Source organism: Lutjanus erythropterus, chromosome 16 (genome assembly GCF_056507025.1).
Source record: "Lutjanus erythropterus isolate fLutEry1 chromosome 16, fLutEry1.hap2, whole genome shotgun sequence".
Classification (NCBI taxonomy): Eukaryota; Metazoa; Chordata; class Actinopteri; order Lutjaniformes; family Lutjanidae; genus Lutjanus; species Lutjanus erythropterus.
In genome coordinates, this window is record NC_139332.1 from 22,591,679 (window position 1) to 22,614,628 (window position 22,950).

Here is a 22,950-nt window from a genome sequence, read left to right on the forward strand (position 1 = left end):
CACAGCAATTTGTTTCAATAGGCTCCAGCTGAAAAATTGTAGAGCTGTCTGGCTAACTGAATGGGGTTTTTACAAGGATCAGAATGAGTAAAATTAAATTTTACTGTTATGAACATGTTGCATGAGAGAGTTAGGAAAACACACTGAATGACAAGTGATGGTGCTGGGTACACTTCCCTCAGCAAGTCCATTTCTGAGAAAGCCAACCAGACTCATTGGCTCTAAGCTTTAATTGATACGTAGGTACAGAACGAGGATGGAAACAATACTATTGCCAAGTGTCAAATGGACCATTGCTGTGTTGTACTGACCACAATTGATTATACATATGGAGATGTGTCTTCTTATCTTGTTCATGTCTGATGAAGGGCTGGTGCCCAAAATGTCACATGTGGTGATACTATTAAATGTCCCAAAGGAGCAGTTTCTGATGTGCGGACCTATTTTTGTATTTTTGTATTCGTTCTTCTGTCCAGCACCCAGTACTGTTTTTTGAGTCTTCAAACAGTATAATGTCACTTCAAATGTCACAAAAGAAATGTCTTTACAGATGAGATCTGGCTGTATCTCACGCAGTGTTTTCCCAATGGGTGGAATATGATCAGCAGATGTTGACTTTAGGTAACCTGTAATAACACAAATGTAGTTAGTTAATGATGTGCTCCTTCACTTTGGAAGGAAAGCTAGGCTACTGTGGTTACTAAGCTAATCAGCCATGCATGTTATTGTTTGCAGCTTATATTACAGACAATTACACTGTACACTCAATTTAGCTGTTGCGTTTTTGGTTTTGGAATAATGAAAATCCAACCTACCAAACTTTGTTAAAGATAAATAGGGACTGATTGCCAGAATATGATATAAATAAAATACTTATAAGTGTATTTTCATAGTGTATAATCATTTCAAAACAAGAATCCTTGTATTTTTGATACATTAGAATCAGCCGTTTATATCTACAGAAGGCGCCATGTTGCACTGCCACATTTCAGTAAGCTCTAGATGTGGGCTTGTGCATTTTTTGTGCATTTTCCAGTGACCATAGGTTCTCCTATTCGCTTGGAAGGCAAGAGTAAAAAAAAGGTGTTTGTAATCTGCATGTTCACCACTAGATGCTGCTACATCCTGTGTACTGGTCCTTTAATAGGGAGTACCAGTCATGACAGAGCCCCACTTTGACATGTCGAGATATCTGGAGCTTGACAGGTCTGTCATGCTTAGTTTGCTACTGTTGCTACACTATGATTGGAAAGTCCCTATCTGAACTGATTAAACTCAATTTATCACAATCATGTCTTATTTTCATCACATCTATTTTTATTCAGTTTTTAACAACCTTGAGATTTTTGGATTTAAGGCACATAATTCTAGCTGGAGGAGCAGTTACCTGAAAGGCTGAAGCTTACCGACGGCTGGGTCACTCACTGTGACTCACAGGCTGACTGAAAGTGCATGTGACTCACTGACTGGTTAGGTATCCATGGCTTTCCTTCCAGTTCATGTTATAAATAATTACATCGTGAGAATGTTTTTCTTGAGAAAAGTATGACCCTGAAAATGATAAAAGTTGACCTATTTAAAGGGCAAATTCACTGTAAAATTGTGTTCTCATACATTATTCCTGTAGCCGTTGACAACTCAGAGTGTATTTGACAACATGAATCACTGGTTTCTAGCTTTGGGGGGAGAGCTGTTCATGTCCTTTTTTTTTTATTTAACAGGCAAGATGACTGAAAGCACGTTCCTACTTCCAGCTGCAGCCTAGGGGTGCATTTGCTGGAGGGGGGGTGAGACCATACTGTAACACACCCAGTCACATCTGGAAGCTGGCTTGTTCTCCCACAGTCACCGCACGTGGTGATGTAACAGCTGGGTTTCAGTGCTTTGCTGAAGGGAACTTTGAGCATCATTCAGTCTTTTACCACGACATTGTTGGCCCAGCCTGTCCACAGATTTAAGCGAGCAATCTGTACTCCCCAAACAAGCTGCTGCCACTCCTGCTACCACCAGTCTATTATCAAAATTCAATCTGCAGAAGTTTACATGCATAAAACAGATCAATCCAGTCCGATGTGTTGTTCCAGTGTAAATGTCTTTAGGTCTTGAATGGTAATTGCAGTAATGAAGCTTTCAGCAAAAATTCAAGCAGCAAGACAATTATCCTTCTAATTTGTTCATCACATTAGGGATCCACCTCCGTTATTATCCAATGACTTTACTGGGGATTGTTTGCAGGCTTTCCTGTCAACAAATGATCATCCTCATTGTTATGTCCCTCTGCTGTCATCGCTGTCTATGTCACTGCGCCACACCATCAGCCAACCATCACTAGTGCCAAAGCCTCCTCTAACCCTTCCAAGAGACATGTCAGAACGGTTGCCATTTGTAGCGTTTTACCTCATTTAAATTGATCTAAGTGACAGGGTCAACTCTAAAGATAGAGCATCTACATTTTGTTTGTGTAGTGTCTTTCATGACTGATATATTGTTGAACATATACACTGACTTAATGGTAAAGATATTGTCTGAGGACTGACAAGGACACCTGAACTGACAGTCAATGACAGTTTTTTTTCTTATATGCATTTTACATGTAGCTGCAGCAGGGTTTGCACAGCTTTTTAAGAGAAAAATTCAAGCACTTTTTCAGCACTTTCAAGGTACCTAAACCAAATGCAAACACAGACTCTCAAAGCCTTAATCATCACAATTATGTTGTTGCAGTTGAAATTACAATTGTTGCGACTGCAAATTCTTTTATACTCATGGCTGATTGGTTAATGCTCTGTATGGGATCGACAGAGAACTTGACTAACTATGACAACAGGATCATTTCAGTCCAAATATTAAAAGATTTTTGTTTTGTATGAGTGATTGAGTCGATGGTGCATTTTGGAGGAGTAGGTTCAAATTTAAACATATTCCTAACCTTGAAATCACAACAGCTGAGGGACACTTCATCCCAAATAAAAAATACGTTTTCCCTCTAGCCAGTAATTCTAGCTCTCTATTTTCATTCAGTGGCAGAATTAACTGGAACTACTTTCCTGAAACTGCTTACAACAAGGACTGTGGATTATTTTGACTTAGCTGAGTGAGATCTAGTTCCTTTATATTCATGAGAAGGCAGACATCTTTACAGCTGATATACTCAAAACTCAGCAACTTACAACAAAACTATCTAGATGGATAAATAGCACTACGGGTAAGAAGAAAAATATGGATTTTGGATTTGGGGCTGAACTTTAAAATTAAACATTTTGCAAACTTTCAAGACTCTGTCCAAATCCTAATTTACAATTAGTGTGAAGAAGATAACAACCATTTATTGTATAATTATTACTAATGATTACAAAGGAGTGCACAACTTTATTTTTTTTTCTTTGCAAATTGTATCTAGACCCCCCAACATCACAATTATTGTCAATTGTTAACATAATTGGGAAAGCAACTGATAAAAAAGGATTCAAGTTGAATTTTGGTGAAATAAAGGTGATAGCACAGGAAAGCATCAGTAAACTCTTGTTTATTTAGTTCCCCTATATAAATGATATTCTAGAACACTGTTCCACTCTAAATTTATTCTCTATATTTCATCCACACCCCCTCTGCAGTGGTTTGATGCCCCCCTCTCAGAGGGACCCGCCCCCCCAGTTTTTGAACCACTGATCTACAATAACACGTGGCCTATTTCTGGGAAACTCCCACGTGGCATTTTGGCCTTCAGTCCACACAACAGGCCTACAGGATACAAGCTCAATGTTTTAGTGAGCCAGAGTCCCAGGGAGAGACACCACACTTACATAGCTCGGGTACAGTCCCCAAAGGACATGCTGTGAGTACAAGGATGATTAAATGAACTTACAGCGGTTCCCAGCACGAGTCACTACATCAACTCTGATTTCATCTTGGTCTGCAAAGGTACAGCAGTGAGACCGTATAGCGTGTTTAAACACACTCAGAAATAACTTATAAGCTCTCTATATTAGGGCGAACTGAATCTTTAAATGCATTTCGGTCCTGAGGTGAAAAGCATTTACTGTTGCTCAGAGACGTTGACATAACTAAATAATTACTGAGCTTCAATTAAACATGCTAATGGACATTTAATGGTTGTGCTTGTGTTGAGCTGTAAATGAGACAGTAAGGAGTGGAGAGATAATGTATGACATATTGACAAAACATTAAATAATAGAAATGTATGAATATTAAAGAGAAAAAATAACATGGACTGTAATTTTCTCTGATTGACTCTACTTTCCTTATTAAACTATTTAACATAGGATATAAATACTAATTTAAAATGCATATAGCAAAATAGCATATAGATAATTGATCATTTATATAAATATCAAAAGGGCTGCCTAAGATCTTGGGAATAAAATAGAAATTATGTAAATAGGAGTGATTTTTCCCTCAACAAGAACACTATGCCCCAGGGAGTTATTTGAATTGAAGTGGTTCATTCTGTTAATTTAAGTCCATCAACATACAGCCTATGGCATGTTTCTTGACAATGTGAATCATTTTGAGCATCAATTAAGGATTCAACAATTAACTCTATAAATTTTCTTTGGCCGTGTAGAGGAGCAGTAGGCTTTGCATTACCAAATACCCTTTTAGGCTTTTCCCGTATCCAAGAACACAGTCATCCGTACATCCACACACACATTCGCGTTCTTGTCCTCTAAACTACTCTACAACAGCTATTCATGACAGCGGGGCATTAAAAACTCTTAATGTTAATACTTAAATATTTAGCCAAATCTCGCTGCCAAATGACTTGTCCCCTTAAAGCCCCCCATCTCTCTCTGGCAATCTATCTCTCTCATTCTGCCTTCTTCTCTGTTGGTTTCCATCTCTCTTCCTCTTTTAATCTCTTCTCTGGATCTCCTCACCATTTTACCACCTCCCCTCGCCCCGTCTCTCTGTTGGTCCTTTGTGATGTTCTTTGTTTATTTCTGCCTCTCTGCCCCTGCTTCTCAGCAAACTTGGATATAAATCATTAGGAGATTATTATTCATTCAGAACTTCATAATTTGGGCCCCAGCAGAAGGAGTAGGCTTTTATGAGTTGACCTATAACACACACACAAAACACACACACAGACACAGAGTCTGTCCAGTTAGCTGGCAGCTCAGAGAGCCAAACGTCTCCCTCTGAGATCTCATAGCAGTGTCTTATAAACTAAACTAACCCTGCCAAAGCATATTTGTTCATTTAGTCTCTCAGAGACAAATTTGGAATTGTTTTCATACAGTATTTTCTACTAAACTAAACTAACCCTGCCCGAGGGCTTTGCTATTATAATTTATTCTCCTGGAGACAAGTGGACTAGTAGACCAGAACAACATATGGCTTGTGGGGGAGAATTACAGTCATAGTTAAATAAAAAATGTAGAATATCATTAAATGTAACTGTTTACAATAAAGTGAAGTTGATGGACATCTTAGAAATGATAATTAAAGCACAGTAAAAGTATAGTGGAAATAAACAGAATAAAATATGATATAATATAATCTGTCAAAGTTAATGATTCCAGAAATGATTCAATAAACTCTTTAAAAGAACCACAAATGTTAATGAGAACGCTTGTTAAGTTTTCTTTCTCTTCCAGTGGTTTGCAAGTGGTTCCACAAGATATGAAATCGACAAGAGATCCATCAATCATCTTTCAGTGACTGTAGTGGCAATGTCGCAGTCAGACTATTGATCCACCATCACTGCATGCTGACACTGCTGACAAACATTTCTGAACTTATAGTGAAGCAGTGTTAAACCAGCTACAATGATTGTTGAACTGATGATAAAACAGTCTAAATTTAATACTCTACTAATACTCTATGTGACCTACATAAGTAAATGAGAGTATCAAGCATGCGAGAAGACTGGCTGCTTCTATAGTTATTCTAAATGCCTGCCCGCAGGTCTGATTCCTCTTGTAATCTGACAAATCTTTCGGCACGCTGAACCAGCAGAGCACCAGAGGAGCCAGTGTTTACATTTTCAAATGTAGCTTCACACAGAGTAGTACGTTACCCAGTTAAAAGGAAGCAGAAAGGGATTTGTCTTTCAAGAATTATATTTTTGAAGAACTTAACAGGCTGACTGAAAATGTAAAAAATTTGAATAGATAGTTGCCATGAAATTATGAGTTTTCTCAACTTTCTTTTACAGTGTGGGGAATTTATAACTATGATAGCTTTCTCAATAAAACTACTATTACTACTAGACGTAGATCTTCCATGTAACCTAGGTGTATGAACGGTACTAAAAAACAAAGTTTATTTTGTTTCTATTTCATTATATATATTTATTAATCTTCCATATTCTCAATTTGATTCATTACCTCATTGCTGTCCATGCTGCACACAATTGTGTTTAATAAAGAAAATTAATATTAAAAATAAGTTGCATCTATCTTTTTCCTGCTTCAAAAACAAATACATGACTTGCTCAATCAAGATCTTTATAACAAAAGGCTGTGGTACTCATACCACTTTTGTCCAAAGGGGCTGCCAAAATAACAGAAAATGAAAGTTCCTTGTAGTTATTTTGACATATTTGGTAGATAACTGACGAAATTCATGTAATGCATTAATTTTCTCTTTGGCTGGTTTATTAAAATCTACAGACACTGAAGTGAAACAATATCTCAAAGAAAAAAAACACTGAGAACATAATCATGTTCAAGTTTTAGAGATGTCATATAATATTAATATGCAAGATTTTTAGGAAGAATGTGTGAAGATCAGGTTTCTCATTGGCAGTAAGCTTTTCAGCCACCCAACACATCCTTCTGCTAATGTGTAAGAACTGACAAGGTAATGGAGATGACTGACAGCTGACAGAAAGTAGCCAATCAATCAGAAGCTTGTTAGGAACTCCACTAATTAATCAACTAACCTATCACACTGACACCCCTCATTAACATGTTGATTAACCTTTTAAACTAATTAAGATCAATTACGATCAATTATACCAATTAAAAGCAAATCTCAAAGGGAGTGGTTAGGTTGTCCGTCAATCAATCAAGGAAAATGTCTGAGAGAGCCAGATGGAGAGTTGTGGAGAGAATATGGACAAGAGGAGAAGAAAGATGAGAGGAGGAAGAGGGAGGATAAATAAAGGAGGGACAAAGAGAAGGAGGAGAACTGTATTGAAGAAAGACACAAGGGAAAGAAGGTCAAGGTTTAAAAGCTGAATAAAGTAAAACTCAACAGCAATGTCTTTTTCCAGAAATCATAACCCGGTTACTCAAGTTAATCCACAGACCTTGCTGTGAGCAGTTTCATGTAAGTTTCACTACTTTATTTCTACCAAACAATACCAATCAATTATTTCATCACACTTGTTACAAGACAAGTGGCATTAGACACTTTACAGATTGTAAACACATCTAAGGCAAACTGTGATTTGTCATATTTGGCTATATAAATAACATTTGACCAGACTTGACAAGAAAGAAAATTGTTCATGTGATGAAACTGCTCACAACAAGCTCTGTGAATTATCTTGAGTGACCGGGTCAAGATTTCTGGAAGAAGACACTGCCAATGTGTTTTTCAAATGTATTTTGGCGCTTTGAGAACCACAAGCTCAGTGTCTTCTAGTTCCATTATATTGGAGAGAAGAAACCCTTGCAACTCACATCAAAGAAATCTGGATGGAGAAACGGCTAAAAGGAAAAATGTGTATTTTTGATTCTGAGCTGAACTGTCTATTTAAGTTCTAAAATGCACAATATGATGCACGTGCACAGCAAGAATACTTCACTGGCATCATACTCAAAACTGTAAGTGGCTGTTTTTTTGGCATTTTGCCTTTCCTACACAGTTCACAGACTCAACAGAGACCCTGACAGACATCCATCGTTCTTTAAAAATCAAACATAAGCAACATTTGCCATGAGGTGCAGTCCAAGGTCATATTTAATCTAATAAGATTGTCATACCCACAGATTAGGAAATTATACAGGGTTAATATAAAATCACCACTGAATTAATTACAGTTTTAACTGCTTAATTGGCTTAACTGGCCACAGTCCTTCAAGTGTCGCACACAGCCAATACAGTAAAAATGCACAGGGTCATAAAGAAACCTTTTTAGTGTTTAATATCAGTAATCTCAGTGAGCGCTAAATGTCTTTTACAGAGGAAAAGAACAGGAATCAAAATGTAAAACACACTAATTGGACTCTAAATTTTAAAATGTGAGGGATATGTAATTTGTTAGCGTTTTAGTTAAAGTGCTGAAATCTCTGTACTGTTTCTACATTGATTTGGTTCCTATACGTCTCCACTTACTCAAAGCAATGATACTAATTTGCGTCTCAACAATCAGAATGTCAGGCGCTAACTTTTAATGTAGGGACACATAGATAAACATAAATTAAAAGATCTTCATAAAGGTTTCTCACTGACAACAGAGACTGCTGGCAATAAAATTAGCAAATGACCATAATTACTGTCAGGAACCACAGCGTTTAACAGTGTGTGTGAAAAATATACTTGTGTGTGGATGAAAATAGTGATAAAAAGACAGTGGAATTAAAAATATTTCATATGTTCTCTTAAAGGGATAGCTCAAATTATTTGATGTAGATGTTGCCCGTAAGTGTACACTGTATTTAGAATATTTTTACTTCTTTACTTTCCTGTAAATTGACATATGCAATCCTACATCAAATAGTCAGAACTATGTTATCTATGTTTTATGTCTGTTTAAAAACATGACATGTAAACATAACTTGCAAAATACTAATACTGATAAACTATACAAACTGGGCCCAGTTTTCTTGCCAGTCTGCTGTATTTTGGCGACTTGCTGTGAACTTGAATGTGCTGGAGTGAGAGGCGAGGCACAGTAGGGAGTGTGTCGGTAATAATCAAGTGGCACAGTGCAATTTTGGTGTCAAGCATGACCATGATTTACGCTTGTGTGCTGCCCGCCTATTCAGACCAGGTCAATGGCGAATGGAGGAAGGTACACTGTACTGTTTCTGTGACTTTGGTTTGCACTATTCTTACTGTAAAACAATTTTGGTTAAAGTGGATTAGAGCAGCTGACTGGATGACCGTAAATATTGTATATTTCAATCACACTCAGTTTCCAACTGTGCTGCAGGTCCGCCACACGCCTCTGGCCATGAAAATACCAAACACATCTCCTTGCCCTGTGTACCTTGTGATGTTGACTGGACTTGATGCAACATGCGCTGGTGAGTCACAAAAAGGGCCAATAGTGTTTAAAACAACACAGCCTTTTTTTTGTAAGAACAAGAGGTGATCTGAAACTAAAACAAAGCATGGGACAATATGAAAAACAAGAAGAGTGTAAAATATAAACCCTATCTGTTCCAGTCTGTCTGTGCAGTTGTTCCACACACTCAGTTCTTATTATAGCTGTTGGGAAACATGGATGTTGCCAAATAAATTTCCTAATGTTTTCCACCAGTTGGGTTCGTGTCAAAGAAATCCTACTGTATGCCTATGATTTGTTACCCGAGAGAAAAGGAAACGGTACAAGAGAGAGATGCAGAAAGATGGAGACAGTGAGAGAAACTGTTGTAAAGAAGAGACGGGAAGATTGGAGTCAACAAGCGTAATTAAAGAGCGTTAGAGGCAAGATGATGGGGAAAAACAGTCAGTCAGTTGAAAAAGAAAAAGCAGCATGAGGAAACAGAAAAACAAAAAGGCAAAAAAGAAAAGAAAAAGGCAAAGAAGCTAAAACAAACTTTGAAAAGTACCATCATTAACAAACACAATGACATCTGGTGATACTGTATATAAAGAGTCCTGTTTATCATAAATGATATAATGATAATCTTTATGCATTTTTATTTGTGTGTGTGTGTGTGTGTGTGTGTGTGTGTGTGTGTGTGTGTGTGTGTGTGTGTGTGTGAGTGTGTGTAAGTGTGTACATTAACAAGCCTGTCTCTGTGTAATCAAGTTTTACCCATCTTACCTTGATAATGTGCACTAAAACCACGGTAACGGTGGTTGCCATCAGTCACAAAATGCAGTCGGAGCCAGTTCTTGTTGCTAACGATGGGAGAGGGGACATTACTGCCTGACAACCTAAAACACAGATAGAAAGAACATTTATAAGGAATAGAAAAAAGGCATACACACATACACACACAAACACACTTGCAAAAGCTTGGCCCTCACCTAATCCTACAATAGGCCTATAGGATCTTGCAGAATGATCGAGTGTTGCAGAAATGGCCTTGCCCTGAAGGTCTTCAACCTCAATTACCTCATTTAAAGATAAAAGTACAGAACATGCACATGCGCACATGGAGGAAAAATACTTTTCCAGACAGGTACAGGGAAAAGCAAATAAAATGCTGCAGCTGTTATGCAACAGAACAAAGCTTAAGTCGGTAAAAGAAGGTAGCTAAGCTGTAAAAATGTCACTGCAACAGACACTAACTACAATTACCATCTTGTGGTTGTATGCCTCTGCCAACCAGTCAAGTTACAGTTTACAGCCATGTATCTCCACACTCATGTAATATATGTAAAGAAAACTTTGACATGGTTGACATTGATGGTCTTTTTTCACTTGCCCAGTTGTGAAAGTGGGTCAGAAATCTACTTTCCCCAACTCAATTTTTACTTGCCACAATACAAACTAGGTGACTGTCATGTTTAATCCATTTTAAAATGTCAAAACAGTGAAAAATCTTCATCCAAGTTTCTCAAAGTCCAGGGTGTATGAAACATTACTTTAACAATCAATTGAATATCAAAACAGTCCAACAGCATTTTATTTATTTATTTATTTATTTTAAATAGAAGTTATTACTATATTAACATGTAAGATTCCAGTGAATAATTTCCAGTGAGAAACATACTGCCATTACTTAGAGACTATGTTTACAGAGGAGTACAGAGAACTGATAGAGAGCTGAACATTGTGATGTCACAGTGAAGTTGACCTTTGGGGTATAAAATGTTTTCATTTAATTTTATCCCATAAGTCATTTTGTTCGGTCACAGTGACCTTGATCTTTGACCATCAGATTATAATTGGTTGATCCTTGAGTCCAACTGGACGCCTGTGCCAAATTTGAAAAAAAATCTCCACAAGGTATTCCAAGGATATAGCGTTCATAAGAACAGGACAAGCGCATAGACAGCGCAGTGCACTGACAGCCTGAAAACATAATGCTTCCAGGCACAGCCGGCGCTGGTGCAGAGGCATAAGAATCAGCTGAAAGTTTAGTTTACTTTTCTTAAGCTTTCTTTCACTTTCTCCATCTTGCTTGTGTACCCTTGGTTTGTGTGTGTGTGTGTATGTGTGTGTGTAGCTGCTGTCTAGAACTGGTGAGAACAAAGTCAATTGTGTCTCTAATGACAAAGACTGAATTACATACAGTGTCAGGACTTCACCACCCGTCTGTTTCTGCAGCTTCACAGGAGTAACTGGGGATTTTGCTGCATGCTCTAGGGTGCCTCAACCAGTCTTAATGAAGTAGGAAATGGTATTTCTTATTCATTGTTCTTGCCAGGATTGTGAGATCTTGCCAGCTGGTTAGGGGATTTGACCTGGCAACTCTGATCACAAACTCTATTCTGATAGTAGTTCCTGAATCTACACAGACGCCGGTGTAGTATTGGACTACATTATGGTGATTGTTCTCATTCCTAATATTTCCCCCCACTATTAACCTGTATTATCCCTAATAGACTGGTCGGACCTATATGCAAATAGCTACCAGAGTGTCAGACTACAATATACCACCTTTAACCACATTAGATTCTCTCATTGAAGCGAGCTTATGAACTGAGGCTTTGATGGTGCACAGCACTAGTATATAGGACCCAATTTGCAACTCTTTCATCAAGAAGGGAGGATGAGATCCCTTAATTGGCTGAGAAGATGAACAAGGCTCTTGTGGTTGGCAAAGTGAAGAGTGTTAGGTCACTGTTGGCAGCCATAGAGGAGGTGACTGCTTTCCAGTTGACACTTAGAGAATAAAACACCCTTGTTCCTGCATAACTTCAAATATCTGCAACTCAAATACAATCTCAGCTGGCAATAATCCCCCTCTATACATCAGTCCTTTGATGTATGGCGCTTTCATCTCATAGCGCCAGCCAACAGGGGCTGTTTCTCTCTCCATTATATTTTCATACTGTAATATCACTTTGGCTGTTACATATGAGACACAGGTCCACACACGTTAATAGTGTACAGCGTGACGTGTACTGCCCTCACATGTTCGCTTGTCTCCTTCTATAAACCCCTGCAGTTAACCTTCGCAGTCCATTAATATCAACACACACACGCACGCACGCACGCTCATGCACACACATGGATAGTGCCGTTATAGTCTGTACACTACTGTCCAACACCCGTGCCCTCTAATAACAGCGGTTTAAAATGGAGCACAAGAATGCTGAGAAGGTGTTTTAGAAGGTGTGTCTTTGTGTGCGTTGGTTTGTGTGTGTGTCTGTGTGACTGAGACAGAGAGAGGGTCACCTTGTGCCCTAGATCAGTAGGATTCTCGGATGTCTGCTATTAGTCACACACACACACACACACACACACACACACACACACACACACACACACACACACACACACACACACACACACACAGTGTGGTTTCACAGACCCAGATAGAAACAAACTGCCTGATTTACATAGTAAATTCACGCCCAACACAGCAATACAATAACACAACTGTTAGTTAGGTGAAAAACATGAATAAAAAGAAAATGTCCTTAGTCAGCACACACATCATGAGATTTTTTTCACACACTGTGGGGAGAAATAACACAGTAATAGTAATACACACACACACACACACACACACACACACACACACACACACACACACAGAGTAATATATATTTATTAAGTATTTGGGAGCATTTGTATGCCTCTATGACAGACACTAGAGGAGAGATGACTGCAAGTGAGGGGGAGACAGATGCAACAAACTATTGCAGTTGGACTCAAACCAGGAATGTTGCACCAGTGATTACCTTGTAGATCTTATTCAGACAGATGACTGAAATTGTTTCTAAATTGAATACGCTATGACAAATCAATGCTGAATTAGTCTATTAGCTGGGAGAGAGACCGGACAGTAAATGGAAAAGATGGAAGAGGTTCAGATCATAGAAATGCTGAATAATGATCACTGACATTTGAGTCCTCAGATTGAAACACAAGATATTTGAATTCATTCGATTTAAAACGCCAATACATGTTGGTAATCTATTTATCAGCATAGATCTGACCAAAAATATTAACTCAGAGTCCATCTGGAAAGCATGAAAAATAGAAATGAACAAAAACAAGCACAAATTCGCAAAAGTGGCAACCAGCTTTTGCAAAGTACGTACATGCATGCATCCATGTGTGCATGCATGTACACACACACACACAACCACTTGATCTCTGACTAAAGTATAAGAAATTGGATTAAGTTACACCACTGGAAAAAGGAACTCTGCAAAGTGCAGTAACGCCAGTCGCAAGGCTCTATGACATATAATGGGTCATGACTTATGAAATCTCTGCTGAGAACAATGGTGCCTCCCACATGACACTACAAGAAAGGGTTAATGAGATATGAAAGAGGGTGTGGCTGAAGTGTATGGGGTGGGGCAGAAGTCACTAATGAACAAAGGAACTCTGTTGAGTGCACACATGCTCCCCACAAGAGTCTTTGACAAATGGTTCATAAATTTGATTATGCTACGTGAACCAGTTTATAAATTACGCACATTTTTGTTTTAGGCCACTCCCACAGCCACACCCCCTTCTTGACAGGTGTCATAAATAGTTAATCAGCTGACTTTTGGCTCATGACCAGCCTTTCCACCAACTCTTGTCCTACTCTGAATCGATGTGGAAGTTATGTTCCTTTTCAGGATAGGCCCCCATCATTACCACCCCCGCTTTTAGTCAATTGGCATGAACACATTCATACACCTTCACACACACTTAACCTCCAAGTCAAATTTCAGCCTCCCAGGGCAAAAACTGTGGCGCCAAAAGGTAGAGAAATTTTTGTGGATGACTGTTCAGCAATACATAGTATAGTGCTGCTGGTTGCATCTATGTAAAAAAAAGGCAAAACAAACATTTCCAGAACATTACCATGAATTGTTGCTTGGGTGAAGACATGATTAATGGAACAGTTTGGACAAATTAAAACTGCACTAAGGGATATCTATGACTAAATAAATTACTCAAAGATCCTAAGTATGGCCAGAAACCAAATTCAAGTGTACAGAGTTGGAAATAAGAATACATAAAACTGATAGCAATGTATTTTAAATACTTTTACGTGATGTTTTACTACTGTACTTTAGTTTGGTAATTTATTGGATATTTCTCCTCCGCTGTGCACAGACTGTAAAAGATTATGATGCATACTTAATAGTAAGTACAAAAAGAGGCATAGAAACAAGATGAGTAACAACTCTCAAGGGAGCCGCAAGTACCAGAAATATATAATATTTTCCAAAGAAAGAATTCAAAGCACTAGCCTTAACTAGATCAAGTGCTGTAATGCAGACAGGTTGTGTCATACACTTGGATAACAACAGGTACAATGTGTCAGTCCTTCAGAGACTGTGCTTCATGTCCCAAGCTAACAGGTGTTACTTCAGAAAGATCTTGCTCTGTCTGTTTCTCTATAAATGCATAATCTTTCTACATGTTTTTTATACTCACTACGTCTTTAGCATTTTATTTCTTGATACAATTACAGGTCTAGCTTTTGTTTATAGGTTAGCCATCTTCCTTTTCTTTCTCTCTCTATCCTGCCCCCACTCCCTCTCCCCCCTTTTTCCCCCCTCAGCTCTCCTCTCTGTGTCTCTTCATATGTACGCTCTCTCTCATACACATATTATTCATGTTTACAGCTCTTAATTCACTTCCTGCTATGACATCATTACCCAGAGTGCATCATTAAGGGTAGAGTGTGTGCATATTCAATCTGTTCCAATATTAAAATAGGAATTAAATCATAAATCTATACGGAGAACCTGTGTGTGAGACGTTAAAATATTAAAGTGCGTGCTCAGGAAGCACTTAACAACTACGAGCCGCCGGATGAAGGTATAATTAGAAAAACCTCTCTTGCAGCACTAGCTGGAAGGTTAGAGAAACAAGCTGGCAACTAAAAAGGTCACCAATCTGGATCCCCTCAGCAGCTGGGAACACCTCCTCCTTGTGCTCTTTGTCTCAGCAAAAACTGTTGAGATGTAGCACAGTTTCTGCACAGGTCCCAGGCAACGTGAAGGATGATGATATTGGGGAAAAAAAGACCATGTGCAATTGGCAACTACTTACATGGATAATTAAAGCTTAAAATTACGTTTCCGGCAGAACGCCTAATACTTCCAAAAAAACATCGGCTTCTGAACTGCTGAGAAGCTAGTTGATTTTCCCCGTGTGGACAATTTGTAATGCATTATTAAATCATTCATCTATGCTGATGGCTTCTGTCTGTGACTGGTAAGTGTTCTCCCAAGATATCTGCTATAAAAGCACTTCAGAGCTGCCCGGAGATATTATAGATCATCCTCGGATGGGTTCCAATGATTTTTTTTTTTTTTTTTTTTTTTTTTTTTGGGAGGGGGTGGTTGTTTGAGAGGGTGTCCTATTCTGTGACTTGACAGTGACACAGGCATTAAACACATTGGGTGAAGCCAAGCTTGCTGTGTCTAAAACTCTGAAACTTCTCAAAGTGGAAACTTTGGTGAAGATGTCACGGACCATCAACAAAGTTTGTAGCATTGTTTGCACAAAATAACAGACATATTCCTCCAGAAAAATAATTTTTAGCAACTAGAAAGACTTTTTAACTGGTTATCAAACATTCTCAATTTATTGCTGATACCTCTACATGACCTACTTAAGTTAACAAAAGCATCTGTGAGAAGATCAACCATTTCTGTATAGTTCTTAATGTCTGCTTTATCCAGCCTGCAAACAGTCCAAGTAGAGGTAGTGCTGCAAGAAACCACATTTGGCGGCAAAGGAAGAATTTATAGAAATAAAAGCAACAGTTCATATTGTTTTCCACCACTGGAAATAGCTCTTGGCATGTAAAGAGATGAAGTTTGATACTTTACTTGCCAGTCTAGAGAAAACGTTGGAGTAAACAGCTGTCAGTGCTACCACTGACTATTTATTGATTGCTTACAAAGGTACCTGACTGTATAACAATACTAAAAGTCTGCTAAGTTATCTGTTTGTTGAAGGAAAGACAGACCTATGTGAGAGATGGTCCATTTCCTTGTTTCTTATGATCCCAACTTTCTAATTTGTTTGGAGTATGAAGTCAACAGGTGGTGAGTCCTTACACAGATGTTATATAGTGCATAGTGTCAGCATAGTGTCACCTGGGTACACAAACTATTGTGGATGTAATTTTACTGACAGAATTTTGTAAGTAAGTTTAAGATTTAATCCAAAAAAGTGACTGAAGACTGAAGAAAAAAAAACACTCCCTCTCTCTTGTTCCTATCTCGAAAGCAAGTGCCTCTATTATAAAATTGGTGTTCTTCTCTGGAGAATCGGAGGAAATTACTTGCTCTGGTGATATTTCCCTCTTGCACAACACTGTTGTATAAAGGGTAGTGGATCCCAGTGCAGTAGTTCCTTTTGGGAGAAAATGTTTTTTGCTCAGAACCTCAGAGGAGTTTGTCACCAATCAGCCACCAACAATAGCTGTTCCCGGAAACATCCAGGGAGGTCACATGACAACTATGTTCTCTGAAGTTATGTTCAACTACAACTAGGTAAAGTGGAAAAACAATGACTACCGAGATGGAGAGAGAGTGTGTGACCATCTATGCGTGTGTGCGTGCAGGAGAGACAGCATATCAAGTGGAGAGTTGCCAAAAGGAGCAGGAGAGCATAATTGACTAAATACACCAGACCAAAAGAGCATCTCTCCCTCTCTCCATCTCTCTGTCTACCATCCTCCCATCCATCCTCTGTGCCTCTCCTCCGTGAAAATACAAACCCGCTGTTCCACTGGCAGTATTGGAATAAGATGGAGGGAAAGGGAGGAAATAAAGAAGCATGGGGTGGAAGGAGGGCGGAAGGAGGCAAAGATCGATGGGAGGTACGGAGAGACATGGAGGAACGCGGGGAGGGGGTGAGGAAGACACACTGAGTCAGACGGAGGTACACTGGTTCGTTTGTTAACTTGTTAATTATTCATTTTAGCATTTAAGCAGAATGTAATCACGAAGCACAAAAGCAGCTCGAGAGCAGATTTTAGTGCGGGTAATTTATGAATAAAACATAAACAACATTTAAATCAAAAAGGTCATTTTCTGCCACGTTGAACACATAACAGCAAACATTATAAACAAAAGAAGGGCTTTACACCTTATCAGAGCTGCGTTTTGGAAATTGTAGCAGTGCACCACTTTGATTATTAAAGATGAACTATAACTTTTGGATAGGGAATTGATATTATTACTTTTCATTCCAATAATAAAACATCAGCTATGTTAATATCTGATTTAACAGATTATATTAAAGCATTTAAATTTAATTCTGACACTACTTGCTGTATATAAACAAGGTATACTTGTGATGTTTTTGATGTACTTTACTAGATAAAATAAATGAACATTTGAAAATTCTGAACTGTTATTTGTTTCTGTTGCTATTGTGGTTATAATGGTTTGTCTTGTCGTCCATGTTGGTATGATGATACACAGAATCCGATCTATCCTCAGCCCTAGAATATATGAAAATTGTTTACTGTTTACTCTATCATAGACCATAGTGTGCCAGCTCAGTTACCTGATGTTATGTAAGAAGCTCCCACAACTTTTTTTCCCCTAGCACTACACTGTTATTTTTCCTCCAAACTGCTTTTAAATGAAGAGCATCATTCATTATATGATTTATTTCATCTCCTCTTTGGTGCAAAATGCAATCATAGTCATCAAGGTCTAATGTTTCTTTGCAGTCCTACTCCATTGTGAGCTCTTCCATTGTTCACTGTGGATTCTTCTTTCGACCTTCACTGGACAGTATGACACTGAAGAGGCAGACAGGAAATGTGGGGGGAGAACAGGGCTGCATGATTATTTTGGTCAATATTGAGATCATGATTGTTTATCATGACCAAAATGGTCCTTATTCAAAGTGCATAAAACTTTTTACACAAAATTAAATGAACAGAGCACTGAATGTCTTGAGTTGACGCTGGATATGGATGAAGATGTTAGCAGAAGGGATGTTCCTGGTGACTACTTTCCCTGTCAATTAAACGCAAAATTTAATTAAGACTAGTCAATTAGTCTAACACTATGAAAACACTCAGAAAGCAGTTAAAATTTAGCAGAATTTACTAATTTATATGGTAAACACTGTCTGAAAAAATTACTGTGTATTAAGAGTCATTTGAAGCTGTTAATCACAGTCTACAATCGTCCAACTGGTACTGGTGCGTTAATATATTAACATACAAAACATGACAACAACTCACTAAATGCTTCACCTTTTAAGGCAGAGGAGGATGACATTATCTGTGGGTAAAGAACCCAGAGCTGACGTTAGCTGCCAGCCTGACACACAGTGTGGCTAAAGTTAGCAGCTGCTACTGCTCTGCTTGCAGGTTTATGTCCGTGTCTGTGATTAATGTGAGCATGTTTCTCCAGTCAAGTGAATATATATCAGCTTATTCTGTCACAGTCCGCATTCAACATTATTTCCATTTTCTACATTAAAACACTGCCAAACTGCGCTGTCATCTGTCTGACTTAGCTGATATAAACATCCGGGGTTGCCAGGGCGATCAAGGCATATGCGCTGGGCGAGAGGGGCTGCCGCCTGACAGTGCCGCAGCCTCGACTAGTGGTGGGCGGCTGCATAAAATCTTAGAGGCAACAGATAACTGGCATGCTGCATGAATGAAATGATGATAAATAGTTTAAACGACTAGTATTTCTGGTGCCGACTAGCGAGGGTTGGGACGTTTAATCGTATAGTTGACTAATCATGTATATACCTCGTTAGCACACGTGATTCTTTTTGGTTTCTTTTTGGTCTTCAGGTATTCATCATACTGCATTCTGTGGACGTTTTTCAGGTGGTTGGACAAGTTTCATGCTGTTGATCATCTTCATTTAATTGTGGGAATCCAAAATTCAATTAATTCAATTAACTGTGCAGCCCTATAAGAGAGAGACGGGGGTATGACATGCAACAAGATCCCCTGCTGGAATCAAACCAATGATGCTGTGTTCTCATGAGTGAAATCTTGTACAGACAGACAGATGGACACATGAAACTGGACAATTCGATATCTGACTTGAGAGACTACATGTGATGAGTTTCTACCTGCTGTGGATTGAAGTGCTTTTCCACACACATGCAATCCTTTCATCAGTGGTCATGTGGGTTAAAGAGCTACACGAGCCAATAGTGACTTTTCTGTGTGTGCATGTATGTCTGCGTGTGTGCACGTGTGCACATGTGTGTGGCTGTTCATAAGACAGTGGGGGAATGCTACTTAATCAGGCAATCTGTCTTAATAGCCTCCTCTAATTAAGACAGGAGGGAACTGGCACACACACACGCACCTGCAAACACACGTGCATGCAGAGAGAGCGAGAGAGAGAAAATGCTCATTCACACGCATGCATGCACACAGAGAAATTAGTAAATGCGCGCACACACACACACACAAACACACTGCAGGAGTGTTGGGCTGAATGTAGTCTAGGTGGAGCCATCATCAATCAGTATACAGAGACAGAGAAGTCCTCTCCACGTGTGTGTGTCTGTGTGTGTACGCATACGTATGTTTCGATACGTTGTGTAAAGTATGTGTTAGAGTGTGTTGCTAATATGTGTGTGTATGTGTTCGTGCTTGCAGGAGTGTGCCTGCTGTGTCACTCTCCATCAATCTCAAGTGGGCAGAGAGTAATCAGTGTTCACAACAGGACCCTGCTCTGTCTCTCCCTCCCCTCCCTTTATCTCATCTAAATTTCTCTCCTCCTCCTCCTCGCTCGCCTCCTCATAGAGCAGCAAGGTGGTTTTAAAAGTGGCTTGTTGACACGGACAGCTGAGGGCTGAAACAAAACATGAGTGGGTGGCTGTGGAACATATTGGGAAAAATATACTCTGACGTTGATAATTTATAAATTGAGCAAGTACTGTAGGCACTACCTTTGAGACCATTAAAATGACAAAATCACTTGTACAACTCAGCAGCTGGCTTTTATAGCATGTGTTAGGTCCCTTCGTTCCAAATAACGGAATTTTAAATGCTACAGCATAAAGTTTGCCTCCAATTTTGTTGCATTTAGTCTAAGCTTCTTTTTTTTCCCCAAGTTTGGTGTAGGGGAACATCAGTAGCCTGCACAGAGCCCTGACCTCAACCACATCAACCACATCAAACACCTCCTGGATGAACTGGAACGCCATCGGCGAGGCAGGCCTTATCTCCTAACATCAGTGTCTAATCTCACTAATGCTCTTGTAGCTCAATGGGAGCAAATCCCTGCAGTCAGGTGGTGGAAAGCCTGACACTAGAAGAGTGGAGGTTGTTATGGCAGCATATTAATGCTCATGGTTTTAGGATGAGAAGATTAACTTTCAGACGTCTGTATACTTTTGGTCATGCGCTGTATCTTCAAATTACATCTGACTAAACCAACTAAAATCATGTGGGTGGCCCAAAGCATTCACTGAGACACTCTAAAAAACATACAAAGTGCATAATGACATAAATTAAGCTCTGACTGAACTACTTTAAAGAGTTGATAACAATTTAAGTGCTTTAAATAAAACCTTAACTAAACCACAAAAGAAGGTAGAAGATAGTAGACAGAAACAGCTGAGTTTTGTTTATTATAGTGCGAAGTACCCTGTGTAAAACATTTTATACCATCTGGTGGGTAATTTATGCCTGTGATGGCAGAGCAAGCAGGTTACAAATCTAGCAAGCTACTTCTACTTCTTGATGCAGAGGAAAACACAGTTACAGCCAAACACTCAGATGCTGCAATCCATCTACTAAAATATACTGCCTTTCTTTAGCGTGTTACACTACAGAGTGACAAACAAGACTCAATATGATACTCTGAAGTGTTACCAAATTGATGTCTGGCCCGTTTTTGTTTTGTTTCTTAACATACGAAAACATCCTCCTTTCATCAAAAATCCATTGCTTTGTATTTTTATTAGAATCACACATGTATAGTGAGAACCTCCCTTCCTTAATACTTCTTGAGTGATTCTATTTTTTGAGTGCTCTATTGACAGCTGACTTCTGACTCTTCAGAGCTGGCCACTAGGGGCTGAAAGTGATCAACAACTGCTTCAGGTCGAAATCTTGTTTCAGTTAGAGACAATGTATGTGAGGGTCATATTAATGTTGGCGAAACTTTGTAAATCTCTGCTGACTGCACCTGGAAGTTGTGGTGGCATTGCAGTAAGTGCTTCACCATCTGTTGCCCACTGAGAATCAGCACGCTTCTGAGTGACCTTCATACCTAACTGTATGAAAGTGTCTATGACAAAAAAGTGAGAACTGGTTGATAAAGCCATTGAATACCCCACAATAGAGTTAACAACTATTACTTTTCCATATTACTCTTCCCCCCTCTCTGTTCTCCCCCGTCTCCTCATGTCTCCTCTCTTACTCTCTCTCTCCAGGGTTTACACTCCGTCACTCTGTCTGTTCACTTTCTTTCAGCTCAGTCTCTACCCAGAAGCCATTCCAATTCTGGGCGGCTCCCTGCCTCCTCTCAAAACCCCTTTCCTGCGTGCGTGTGTGTGTGTGTGTGTGTGTGTGTGTGTGTGTGTGTGTGTGTGTGTGTAGCCTGCGGGACAGCACAGTAATCAGAGCAGAGACAGAGACTGTGTGAGAAAGTGGGAGAGAAGGGGGACGGAGATGAGGAGAGGAGGGAGCTGGTGTTATTATTATTACATTACATTATATTATAATTTCAGCACTCTGGCTACTGACTCTATTCAATACACTATGCTTTCCAAGCACATACACGTGTCACCAAACACAGACATAAATACATTCATACGCACACAGGCTGGGTTTAGTACAGGGAATGACAATGACAACATATTTATGATGGTGGAGTTAATTTGATGTGGTCTGGCCCGGCTACATATTATGCTCCAGTGGTGCTCGACCTCAGGCCTAGTCTCTTGGGTCTGGCTGTGCACCACCTGGAAAGGTTATTCTCTGTGGGAATGGTAAATATCAAATTTCACTGCTTGGCAACAGTGTCCTACAAAAACACTGCTCCTGTGGTGATGACATGTGTTCACTGTAATTAATGTCTAACAATGTTGTCTACACCAAAACAACATTTCATAGCCCTTGGAAACGTTGCAGCTGTGATTTAAAAAAAAATATGCCTTTACGCGATTTCAGTTTTACAGTCCTTCACCAAAACAAAAAGTAAGGAAGTAGTCAAAACAACATGGACAGTTTTTTTTACCCAGAGAAATGTGTTTCAGGACCTCTGTAAGCCACAGGCAATAGTTGGGGATGACAGCTGAAAAATACAAAGATCAAATGCCTACGAGATAATCGAGACTTAGCTCTGTCATGGTGCTCTGTGTAATTAAGAGCAAAAGTTGAAGAAGCCTCAAAGCCCTGGAGTGGAAGTGACCTATTTTGGGTTTTTTATCCTGACTGAATGTGTATAACGTGACTTTGTTTGCATAAACACTCTAATCTAATTATCATACACTAATCTAATTATAAACCTTACTTTGATTCTAAGAGTAATTTGATTAAGCTGTTTACTTGCATAGCAGAAGAGGATTTATCTTAATATACCCATCTTAATGCAATCTTGCATAGTGTGTGTTGATTGAATTCATTGTCATGTGCCTTTTCCCCTACAGGCAACTACAGTAGTAAAATCAGAAACCGCACCTTCCCCCCCTCGCGCCTTATTCAGCAGCTCCGA

General features: G+C 39.1%; 1 protein-coding gene across 1 annotated transcript in view; it reads right to left on the reverse strand.

The window, feature by feature from the left end:
• Positions 1-22,950, reverse strand: part of csmd3b (CUB and Sushi multiple domains 3b) — a 456,383-nt gene that overhangs the window by 179,794 nt on the left and 253,639 nt on the right. The window contains exon 7 of the mRNA XM_084738341.1: positions 9,968-10,080. Coding sequence (XP_084594467.1) covers positions 9,968-10,080 — 113 coding nt within the window. The remainder of the gene's footprint in view (positions 1-9,967; positions 10,081-22,950) is intronic.